The following is a 12,720-nucleotide window of genomic DNA, read 5'->3' on the forward strand; positions in this document are numbered from 1 at the left end:
GTTAAAAAAACATGTAGTTGTTAGGAATTAAAGTATCTGACATATTCACCTGAAGCAAGAGAAGTCAAACTGTTTGAGGAGTGGATGTAAATATTCTTCCATGTCTTTTACAAGTTCTCTGTAACGACATGCTAACTCTTCTTTTCCTGATAGTTTCTGTATAGAGAAACGAGAGAAAGCAGGGTGAAGGGTTTTAGACCACTGATCAGTTTCACACGTACATTTCTTTCAGTTAGATGTTGCTTGGGAATAAAAGTTTTCCCAGTAAGTAAGAAATAGACATGACGTAAAATTAAGTGCAGTGTAGTGAGCGCATTTGTCAAGTAATAGAGTGAAAGGCAAGTCGTGGCCTTAACAGGACAGACATGGAGAAAAACCTGATACTCCTCAGAGGCCTCAAGCCTGTCCTCAACGCTTCGCAAAGAGTCTTTATTGAGGAGGGCATGTCTTGTCTCCTGGCAAAAAGCCCGACTCTGTTCCCTCAGTGCCAATAGAGCCTGCGGGCAGACTGAAGCCTTGGCCATCCCAGAGCACGTCAGGCTACCTGGAACCACAGAATGACACACAATCAGACATGCATACTCACAGACGCTGAGTACTTACTGGCTTTGTAATTGGTCCCCGTGAGCATCTCCCACACCCTCCTCTTCTTGCTCTTTTCATCTATCTTATTTTTTTCCTCACTGCTTGTTGTTTAATGAATTTTCTCACATTCTCAGGCACTGCATCCAGCCCTTTGCACCACTCTTACCACTTCTTATGTCAATCAAATCCCAGAAAAGGTCATGAGAACAAGTAAAGCTATATGCTAATATCATGTAATGACTTATGAAAGCTGGTGCTTCATGCCAGGCCATTACCAAAGAGGTCAAAGATCCCCCCCCACACACATACACTTCTTGATTTTATCCCCTCTCTTTGTTCTCATTAAATCTGAACTTTTCATTTGCCTTTCAGATAAATGTTACGTGGAAATACTAAATTTGTCTTGTTATGTATAAATGCAGACAACAGTGATACATATGTGAGATAAAGACCATATTCCTCAGGGTTATGAAACAAATCAGATGCAGTATAAAAATACAGAGAAAAAGAAAGTACACATTCTTTCAATTCTAAGTTTTTATATATCAGGGCATTAAAAAATATCATCTGTTTCTCATATAAGGTCATAAAATTTGGTAAATGCAACCTTAGGCCAACAACAACATATGAAATGTTACAAAAAACTACAGAAAAATGCAGAAGCAGTGTGTAAAAACTAAATACACCTTTCTAGCTTGTAGAACCACCTTTAGCAACAATGACTTCAAGTAATTGTTTTCTGTATGATTTTATCATGCTGTCACATTATTGTGGAGAAACTCTGATGCTCTTCCTTGTAACATTCCTTCAGCTCACTGAGGTTTGTGGGGATTCATTTATGCACACATTTCTTAAGGTCCTGCTGCATCATTTTAGCCATGTTAAAATCTGAATTTGACAGGACCATTACAACACACGGGTTCCTTTCTTTTTCATCCATCCTGTTGTAGATTTGCTGCTGTAGTTTGGATCATTGTCCTGTTGCTTGACCCAGTGTGGGTCAAGCTCTGGCTCTCGAATAGATGGCTTCATATTTGAGTCTAGAATACTTTGGTATACACAGGAGTTCATGGTCAGGGTTCATGGTCAGGTCCTGTGACTGCAAAGCCAGCCCAAATCCTCACCCCACCACTGCTGTGCTTGACAGCTGTTATGAGGTGTTTGTGCTGATATGCTGTGGTTTTCATCACATTTGCTGAGATGTCTGGGAAGACTGGCAACCATCTTGAATGTTTTCTACTTGTGAAAAATCTTACTCATTGTAGAATTATGGAAATCAAAGTCTTTGTAAATGGCCTAATAAGTCTGACAGAGAGCAACAATTGCTTCTTTAAGATCACTGCAGATGTTTGTCCTCTTTTGCATTTTGTTAACAGACACCTGAATGCTTCAGGTTAGCAAACTGACAGAACTTCTGCTTTTATAGGTGGTCAAATATCACTTAATCAACAGCATTTGATTAGCAGTACCTAGCTGTTACTTACCATCTAAATTCATGTGGAAGCACTGGATGTATTTAAGTTTGTTTTTTATACACTGCTTCTGCATTTTGGCTTAGTTTTTGGCTTAGACACAGTGTATATGTATGTCATGTGTTCTTGTTCATCTGAGGTTTTATTCACCTAAAGATCTATCTCAACAGTATTAGTTAAAAAAAATGTATCACACCTGTAACTTGTGTTGTCCTTCCCTTCTGAGCTTTAGTTGCCTCATAGAAAGCACCATAGAGTTGTGACCTAAAATAACAGCACAAAAAGGGAAATCATTTCTACTCTTTAACTATAAACCCATAAAATATGTGGTGCATCACCTTTACTTAGAACATACTTAATTGAAAAGAACATAGAATTCTCTAGTCACATTAAATGCTACTCTCAACGTGAATCATTGGGCTCATTCAGCTCCTCCAGACAGGACTACAACTAGTGTGACTTGTGACCTGTGATTATTCGCTCAGTTGCTTTGATAATATTGCGATAGGGGACAAAAGTTACACAAAAGAGACAACAAAGATATAAAATGGAAAATGAAAAAACATAAAGTACCAGTCTTCAGAGTGCTGAAGTAGCAAGATCTTAAGAGTGGGGGGGAGTTCTCCCAGAATGCTCAGGTGGTTGGAGTTGATTGTCAGGTGGCTGAAGGTCTGCAAATCAGATCGTAAAGATCTTACTGAGCAAAAATCTCTTTTGTATTCCACAACCCCAATTCCAAAAACACTGTAACATTTAAATATCAAAATGTCCAAACTGAGATATTTTATGATTTCGTTAAAAATCATAGTTCATTTTGAATCTGATGACAGCAATACATCTGACAACTCGGGAGAGGGGCAACAAAAAGCTGCAAAAGTAAATGACACAAAAAAGAAACAGCTGGAAGCATATTTTTATAAATAATTAGGTTAACTGGAAATGGGTTTGATTGGGTATAAAAAAAGCAACTTAGAGAGGCAGATTTTATAAAGTGAGGCAGAATCTAGAGAAATCTGTTTGCAAGGACTGTTAGGCTCTCTGCATTTGGACCAAGTGTTTGGAGTTTTTGTGACAGTCTCATAATACTGTCTTTTGGAGTGATATAGGAATTTATATTTAAGTTCTCTACTAGTTAGTCTCAAGTTTGGTTTTCCTAATACCTGATCCTCATACTGCATCAGCATATAAATACTGAGTTTTGTATATTTTTAGTTCTTAGTTTAATTTAGTCAGTTCCATTTTCATGTCCAGTCTGTCTTCGTCTTGTCTCTTTGTGTGCTCCCTAGCATCCCTTGTATTTAGTCATTCTCGTCTCTGTGTGTGTTTCCCTCTCTGCCTGTGCTCAGTCTCTGTCTCGGTATTTGTTTACTTGTGTCTCTGTGTCTACTGCTTTTCTGTTACTTCCTCTTTACTTTATTAGCTTATGTTACTGTGTCTGTCCTTGTCTTATCTGTTTACTTATTTCCAGTCATGTCTACGTGTCTGTCTGGTTTCTCCGTGTCCCATTCTTGTAGTTTCTAATGCGTCTTATGTCCTCAATCTTATCTCCGTGTGTGTTTATTTCCTTCCCTGCGTCAAGTTTGTATGTCTGTAGTCTGGGTCTCTGTCGTTGTTTCCTGTCTTATTTTGATGGTCTCTTGTCCGGTGTGAATTGTGTTTAGTTTTGCTTCTCCAGTCGTTAGTCTGATTTTGTTCGCCTGCGTTCCCTGGTGTGTTCCATTTCTGTGATTACCTTGTGTGTGTATTTAAGACCTCTGTTTCCTCTCGTCACTTGTTGTGATCTTGCTCTACGCTTTCTGTTCTGTCTCTTCAGTGCTTCCTAGTTAGTTTGCGCAAGTACCTGCTTATTTTAGCAGTAAAGCTGCTTTGAGTTCAGTCCTGCATGTGAGTTCTGCATATTGGGTCCATCACTTTGTCTGACACACAGTGACGCATGACAAAGGCAAGGCTGAAACTCAACATTTTGTTGCCCAGAAATCACTCTCTGTGAAGAAAGTTTGCACTGTCATCCCATATGCAGGTTAAAACTCTGTCATGCAAAGAAAAAGCCAACATGGGAACATGTTCCAGAAACACAACCATCTCGTCAAAGAAACAGCTCATTTATACGGAAGAGGATTAGGGCCACTGGAAAAAAAAAGTGGGCATGTCTTTTTTTTCCCTTCTTTTCCAGAATCCTGAGAAAAAAGTCAGAATTCTGACTTTAATCTCCGAATTCTGACTTTTTTCTCAGAATTTTTTTTCCAGTGGCCCTAATCCTCTTCCGTACGTTTAAAATTGATTAAGCTGTTTAAGAGCTTTTTGGAAAACATGAACGCCATGTGCTCTGGACTAAAGAACTGAGAACTTGTTTTCAGGTCTCTGTTAAAAAGCCTGCATCTCTGATGGTATGGACATACATCAGTGCCTTCGTTGGAATGGTAATGGTTGGGGAAGATGTAATAAAAAGATAAAATACAAATAGAAATGCACAATGTATTGCCAACTGCTGCACCTGTAAGAAAATCTTACAACACTGGAAACATAAACATTCGAAAATGCACAGGTACATAAATCAATCTTCTTGTGGTTTGAGTGTGAGAGAGAGAAAGAGAGAGACTGTTGGGGCACCCATGACCGATGGGTGGGAGTCCCAGAGGACCGGGATCAGGGTCCCAGGGCTCCAGGCACCCAAGAATAACCCAGGAGACCGTTAATACCAAAATTGAGGGGCAGATAGCAGTGAAGGGGTGAATGGGGCCAATACAGCAGCCCCACCAACATGCTGCTGGTTAACCCACCTGTCCCCCAAGGCCCTATGTGTTTGATGATGTTGTGAACCTTAATGAATATAGTGTAATTAAAATGAGGGGCAGGTTCCTGCGCAGTACAGCGAGCAGAGCCAGATGAACGGCTCTACCCACTGTGACCTACGAGACCCACAACCCTCCATCAAGACCCTACCCTAGAGGCTACCCCTGGAAGGATAGAGCCAGGAAACAACTGGCTCAGATGGCAAATTGGTATGTTCTGATGACAACAGCTTTCTCTGATGTTACAAATGACAGAAATGACAAATTCTCTCATTTCTATTACCGTTTCCTAAATATTCTTCTCGTCCATAAATGCTGATTTAAATAGTCTCCTTTAATATTCTCCTTTATTCTCCTTTGTGTCCACGCCTGTCTATCATCAGTTTTTCAATGCACGTGTTTAGGAAGTCTCAGCAGCAGTTTTCTAAAGCTATAAACAGCTGTTTAACTCTTTCATTTCATTTTATAGCCAATATCAAAACATTGAACTGTTTCTGATAAAATTCAAAAGCTTTCCTGTCTTCGTTGGCTGCCCAGAATGCTCACAGGGCTGCAAATACTACAAAGATGTCAGACACTGGACTTGCTGGTTTGACATAAAACCCTTTAAAGCCCAGAAAAATGTTTCCAGCTCCACTGCTCTGTGTGATTCTGGAACCCTACAGTGCAATTGAAGCAAAGGGCATAACAGCACCACTATTATGCTCCCCATCAAGGGAATTTACTGAGCTGGGTATGACAGCATCCATAAATCATGAGCATGGGTGTTTGGTGACCTGCTACCTTGGAGAGGCTGCTGAGGGAGTCCTCCACTCCCTTTATCATGCTGCTGGGTCTCTGAGAAAGGAGCAGATTCCTGCGGATGCTGAGCAGAGCTGAGAGCTGGGATGCACTGGTGTCGGCACAAGCAGAATTCAGGACCTCAGCCATCACAGCAACAGTACGGCAGCTCTGGGAATAAAGGAGACCGGTGGATGAAAGAGCGGTTAATCTTAAGAAATACCATAAGTCATCTTAAAGAACATCACACAACATCTTTGCAAAACATAATAGGAATGTGTTTTGCATGTAATTTTATGCATTCTGCAAATGCTACATAATTAACAGTGAAGTAAAGAAGGTGCGTGTGACCTAACACAGCGCTGTACCTGAAACAGGGCAAGATATTGACCTGCCACTGCAGGGTCAGACTGGCCATGACACTCCAACATGTTCAGAGATGCACCGGCCAAGATGGAGGAGGATAAATTGTGTTGGAGACATAGGCTGATGGACTCAGCCAGTGCTTTGCTGGCTTGTGCCAACAGTTGCTGAGCTTTCTGGCTTTTCTGTAGCACAATAAAGAGACATAAGAAGCACACATGTGCACATCATGGTCATGCAGTTGTAAATATATGTTTACATGCATGTTAAAATAGGACTTCTGGAGCCAAAATAACCAAAATGTATGCTTCTCTTTAATGAAAGTTACCCCTGCATATGGCTTAAATCAAATTCTACAACTGTGATTGTATAAATATGCAAATTAGTCTCTGCCTCACCCCTCTGTTGCTTGTCTACATAGCATCCCTGCAGTTGCTCTGTATCAGTGAACCCCATACACTCACAGTTAACTTCTCTTGCTATATGGTGTAAGTGTTTTAGACGAGATATGAAAATCCAGTGTTTAATATGTAAATCTAAATGTTCTATCACACAGAGAAGGATGCTGTTCCAGCACGTCAAGGGAGCGATAAAGTCACAGAAACAATGAAAAAATACACTGTGCCCAGAGCACACTGGAACATGCCTATGTGCTAGCAGTTAAAACTAAACACAACTGTCAAAGCTTTTTTGCACATGCAGTGTTTAAGTTAGTGTAACTTTACATGTTGTTGTCAACTAAGGTAATGCAATCTTGTGTCTGCTCAAGTTTGCTTCATGTGTGTCTGTTTCACAGAGAAAAACACACAACAGAGCACAGGAGGAGACGCACACAAACCTGATGTTGTCAGCCAGCTAAAAATGATAAACCAAGTCGCCAGCTCTGACAGCCTCACCCCACGTTACAAGTTTTTTGCCTTTGGAAACTTTTGTCGGTTTCACAGATCATATATGTTTTATGTAAAAAGGTATTTTCCTAGGGTTATAATGCTATATCACAGGTGTGTAGAAATGTGTGACTACATTGGCAAAAGTGTAAGTGTGATTTGTTAAAGCAAGCACTTTTTCCAAAACAGTGGTTGTGGAGCAAAATGAGCTCAAATCTTTTTATGTCAAGGGTTCGACCGCTTTTTTCCTTAGAACAGAGACAGTGGAATGCAATTTGTCAGAAATTTCAAATCATAGTTTTTCCTGTCATCATGAGGAGCATAATCTATTTGAATATGATGTGCAGATATTTCTGTATTTATACTACATTGGAGGTGATGTTTATCAGGTAAACAGTTATCTAGACAGCAAAAATACTGTTGACATCGAAAGTAAAAAGCTAATCATTGCAGAGAATAAAGAGTTGAACACTTTTACAATAAGTGTAAATACATTTGGTGTTAAATGTATTTCCTGCCCTCCAAAAACTCAACAATATTAAGTGTTTAATTATGAATAATAATATTTAGGGATGTGCTTTAAAATCTGGTCTATAATATAGTTTGCAACTGGTTTCTCCGATGGCTCATTTTAAAGATATTATGTAAATAATAAATACTTTCTACATGCTTACATGTTCCCATTTCACTGTACAAAGCATACGTACAGCAACAATAACGGCATCTTGATCTATCTTTACGTAGGGTGTGGGGCATGTAGACCACGAAGATCACTTCTGTGACCTTTTTTTTCATACCATTAAGGTTTCAGTTAATAGATAACAGTCCTAAAATGGTGCTGTATGTGTTTAATTCCTCATATTTCTTTAACTACAGGTTGTTGTAAGCAAGTCAAAATAAGGAAAAAAAACAACAACAACAAAAAACCTCATCTTACCCCATCACGCTCTCCAACAGAGAATCAGTTTAACAGGCAAAACATAGCTTATGTCTTTAAAGTTTATGTTTCTACAGAAGCTTACAAAGTTCTATGCTGTTTAAAAAAAAAAAAGTAATTTTGTCTGGCAACAATCTTTTTTAAAGTCCCCAAATACAACCGCATAATAGAGAAACTGGTTAAAGCTGTCTGTGCAGGTGATTATCTCATTTTGATGAAATTCAAATGGCGCTGGGATTTTAGGAATAACACATTTCGTGACAATATCATTAATCTCAAAGCAGACAGGCACGTCAAAACCGAATCTTACTTAACATTCCAAAATGTTGCCACATAAATAATACACTTCCTCGCTTTTGCTTCTGCAAGTTTGATGTTTACAGATCTTTCTGTGCTCACTTTCAATATGAGAACTATGCAAGATGCCTGGAGAGTTCCCTCCGAGGGATTTGAGAAGAGGGGAGAACCTTAGTATAAAACCACAGATTAGAGATGAGTCTAAGGTGAAGGGGTCACTTGTCAGAAGGTATGTACCTGCAGCTCAGAATTTTTGGCAGAGGTCATTCGCAGCTTTTTTCTGCTTGATCCTCTGTCTTTCTGTGAACCCCCTTCCTCTGTGGAAACGGCTTTAGAACTGGCCCAGGCTTCCTTCTGCACAAAGTTATTTCAAGATCACGATTAGTATAAAATCGCATCATGATCACAAACCTTGAAGTTTTAAGCTTCTCTGTCTTAAATTATGTAAAAGAATATCCATCTCTCTAATCACTATAAGCTTGTAACCTCGTGTTAGGTCATCTGTGCACCGGTGCATGTATGTGTGTATCTGGGCCTGCATCCAAAAAGGCCTGATTGTTCTCCAAGATTTCTGACTTCCACAGATAAAGAGAAATTATTTGAAGGATAAAGTTTCTACAGTTTTTTTTTCTATGGCCCATAGGGCTGCATACATATACATTACCTGTAAAGCTATAAGCTGAAGTTTTGTGTTATGCACCTGCTTATGTGTGTCCCACAGAGAACACAGATAAATGGAATCCTCCCGCACAGCCAGCAGTCTCATGTACTTTCCCATTAGGCTCATGCAGTGAGCTCTGGTCTCCATGTTGTCCAGGGACTGAGAGCTGACTGCAGCCAGCTGGCCTAGAGCAATCTGCCCCAAGGTTATTCCCACACTCATCCATTCCTGGACAAGACACAACGAAATTAAGGTCAGATGAGGAGATGGATCACAAACAAAGTGCTTACTTGCACTGACAAACAACTAGCTGGATTCACAGACTCTAAATTTGATTGGATGCATTCATTCATTGATGTTTGGGGAGTTGGCTGTAGAGAAATTTGCTTTGGAAGCAAATGCAAACCCAGGTTTGATCTGTTTTTGGCTGATCAAATTTGAGTTGATCTGCTTTTCTCTTGTAATGGGAAAAGATTTTATGAAAGCTGCTAAGAAGAGGCAGAATCAGCCTGTGTGGAAGCAACATGAAGTACTCTAGTTACAAAATGTGTGCATTTATCAAAAAATAATTTCCTACATGTGGAGAACGCAATGAAGAGAAAAACAGAAAGAAGACAAGACAGAAAGATCGGAAACAAAGAATTGGGATTTTACAAAAATAACACACACTGTCAACCTTTGCCCTTCTATCAGACTGATAGAAGGGCAAAGGTTGACAGTATTTGTCATGCTCGTAGAACTGCTAGCCCTCCTCAGACTCATAATCTAAATGATTAATATTAAATGAATAATTTCCACTTCAGACTTCTGGATGATGCAGTTGCTAACGTCTTATTGGACTTTCCAAACATGCATAAACTGGCAGTGAGCACACTGAGAATGGATACAGTTCTAAAGTAGTTGTCAACAGAGTTGAGGTTTAGAGCAGCCTTTGTAAATGTGGATCTTAATAGAAGAAATACATCCTAGTATCTCTCTCACCTGAGGAGCATTCTAGAGCAGAGAGGAGTAAGTGCATACCAGCCCATGAACGCTGGCAGCTATTCAAACATCTTTTGTACATTACATTACTAGAAATCCCACAGAGGACTTTCTCATAACAGTGCACACACGATGGCTCTTAGTACTTTGCATGTTAGCACCCCCAAGTGGCAGCTGTCTTACACACTCTTCTGAACTAAATGTTAAGGAAACATTAAGAAAAAATGGATCTTGGACATAATCAACTGTCTGAAAAACTGTACATAGGAAACATGACAAATGAACTAAGGGTTTACAAGAGGATGGGGGTGTTTTTTTCATTTATTTAATAGCAGCTTTATTTTTTATCCTTAAAATATGTTTTAGATTCAAAGAGTATTTTCTTAGAAAAGATCATTTCAGCTAAACTGCAGTATGGTGCCAAAGTTTTAAGTCAAGCCTTGTTTTGTTGTACTTTGTTACAGATACATGCAAACATACATGGAAATCCTCTAATGAGCTTGTGAATATTTGGTATGACCACCTTTATTTTTAAACTCAGCCTGAACTCTCCTAGGCAGCTTTCTTGTTAAATAGTCATAATAGTTCACCAGACTTCCTGAAGGACATTCAAAGCTCTTATTTGGATGTTGTCTGCTTTTTGTTCTGTTCTCTGTCAAGATGATCCCACACTGCTTCAAAAATTCAAAAAGTCCAGGCTCTGGGGAGGCCAATCAATGACTGATAATGTTCCACTGTGCATTTTTCTATTCGGGTACGCTTTCACTGCATTAGTAGTGTCATGCTGAAAAATTAAGTTGCTGCCAATCAGATTCTTTCTGGTTGTACAAAAAACATTTGACTTCTCAAAGCTAGAAAAGCCTGGAGAACTATATCAAGACCACTTTCCAAATTACAAGAAAGTCTGGTTTTATGGAAGCAAAATAAAAAGAAATCAGGGGCGGCTCAAGACTTTTGCACAGTACTGTGATGTGCAATTTATGTGGGGTTATTATAGTCAAGTTAAATGAACAAAAGCTAAAACTAAGTGCCCAAATACTTTTAGATTAAATAAAATTGAAAGAATACACATTTTAAAAAATAAAAATCTACAGGAAATGTTTCCAGCTGTAATCTTTGTTAGTTTGTAAGAAAGTTTCAACATAACCAGCCTGTAAAGGTTTATTATTATAACTGAGGCTAAGATTCCTACATGAATGTGAGTCAACTGTTTTGCATTATTATATTTTAAAAAAAAGAAGAAGGAATGAAGTAAAGCTAACATGCAAACAAACAAAAACTATAAATAATAATTCAAATGTGTATATTGCAGAACGTTGGTGTATGGCAGAATCTAAAAATGTATCACATCAACTCATGTCAAATACATCTGAATCCAACAAAAAGATCTCACATTTGATGTCAAAGTGTTTGCTCACAGTCTAACCTCTTCTTTGGAGTTAGGCTCAGGTGTGCAGCGTGAATATTCCTCCAGCGCTATTTCAGCTAAGGTCATCTTCTCCCGGGCCAAAGCCTGCAGCGTCTCCTCGGCACAACGCTCCTCTAGCATGGACAGGCAGAATTCAACCAGGGCCAGCCGCAGGCCAAGCAGCCTCCGCGCGGCTGGCAGTGACAGTCCATGTCTCTGGCAGGGATGACAACAGCACAAGTGTAAAAACACACGAGAAGCAGATTAGAACAGAACTGTAACACAGAAAAACATATTCTGTATATGTTGTTGTGTATGAGACAGAACGCAAGAAATTTTATATTTCAAGAAAGTGTTGTAATAAGTGTGTAATAAGAGACAGAGAATAAAAGTGGGCAGTCTATGGTTTTTAAGATAAAACTCCAAACAACCTAGTGACATCACATGCTGTGTTCACAAAAGATGACACTACACAGGCTCTAAAAACTATAACTTTAAACACTAACTTCTTAAATCCAGTGTGACAGACAGTGTTAAATAGATGACAGCTTTTAAGAGAAGAGCTCCATGATGTAAATTAGCCTTAATTCAAGTAGTGTTTCATTTCCAGGTATCAGCTGACAAATATCTCTGGTCTGTTTGGGTATACGAGTGGGCTGTGCTGATGAGTTCAGAGAAGAACTTAGACACAAAGTTGGATCAGATATTCTGAGATGTGCATATCAAGAAACTCGGGGAGCAGTTTAAAGTTGAAAACTTGCATTTAAATAGCACAGAATTAAAACACAGGTGTACCCAAATTATAAAGATGAATAAATGAGCATGACTTCAAAGGTTACGACTATTTTCTTCTTTTTTCAACGTAGGGTGGCAAAACTCATCCAGTATTGGGCAGCAGCACCACCTGCCGACAGCACAGTGCTACAGCATAGCTTTCAGCCTCCAACAGCTAAGTCAAACATCCATAGCAGATTTAATCAAAAACCGAATTCAACAAGGATTTGCGACAGCTGTGGGAACTGATGGATCGATCTTTCTTTTGTGATTCTATCAAAGCTGCATCCATCATTATGCCAGTTCATCTCTGCCCCTGAAGCCCTCATACAACCTCATCTGTATGAGAGTGTGAGGGTTACACTGAGGCCCGGTAGTGGGTTAAAAAATGATTATGTTTAACTGTGAATCATGCTAAACTACTTAAGTAGATTTTCATGAATGAATATGGAGGTATATAAAGAAAACATGCATACACTAATAATTAGCTATCATACAACAAGGAAGCCCAGAATGTGACAGTGACACAGTAATACAAGCTTTATTGTGATTCGGTAAATCAAAGAGCAAAAACAAAGCCTGTTACTTAGATGTTCCAGAGTAAATTCCCCTCCTCGTTCCAAATAAGCTCAAAACTTCTCTAAATAAAAACAAAAATTGAAAAAACTTCACCATCTGCACAACAATCTCAGCCAGAGTGCTTGGCTGTTAAACTCTGACTGTTACAGCCAAACAAATGTACCATCACAACTGCTCAAAGTCCTTTTTCAGCCTTATTTTCTG

The 12,720-nt window shown here is 39.1% G+C and overlaps 1 protein-coding gene across 7 annotated transcripts in view; it reads right to left on the reverse strand.

Moving 5' to 3' along the window:
- Positions 1–12,720, reverse strand: part of cfap46 (cilia and flagella associated protein 46) — a 66,391-nt gene that overhangs the window by 13,819 nt on the left and 39,852 nt on the right. For 6 of the 7 annotated variants that reach the window (XM_005463815.4, XM_025897761.1, XM_025897760.1 and 3 more), the window contains 9 exons: positions 11,182–11,379; positions 8,814–9,002; positions 8,351–8,467; positions 5,998–6,177; positions 5,633–5,800; positions 2,631–2,728; positions 2,254–2,321; positions 378–544; positions 50–156 (listed from right to left, as the gene is read on the reverse strand). In XM_005463815.4, the coding sequence (XP_005463872.1) occupies positions 50–156; positions 378–544; positions 2,254–2,321; positions 2,631–2,728; positions 5,633–5,800; positions 5,998–6,177; positions 8,351–8,467; positions 8,814–9,002; positions 11,182–11,379 (1,292 nt within the window). The remainder of the gene's footprint in view (positions 1–49; positions 157–377; positions 545–2,253; positions 2,322–2,630; positions 2,729–5,632; positions 5,801–5,997; positions 6,178–8,350; positions 8,468–8,813; positions 9,003–11,181; positions 11,380–12,720) is intronic. The other variant, XM_025897763.1, reaches the window with a different exon arrangement.

Source organism: Oreochromis niloticus, linkage group LG13 (genome assembly GCF_001858045.2).
Source record: "Oreochromis niloticus isolate F11D_XX linkage group LG13, O_niloticus_UMD_NMBU, whole genome shotgun sequence".
Classification (NCBI taxonomy): Eukaryota; Metazoa; Chordata; class Actinopteri; order Cichliformes; family Cichlidae; genus Oreochromis; species Oreochromis niloticus.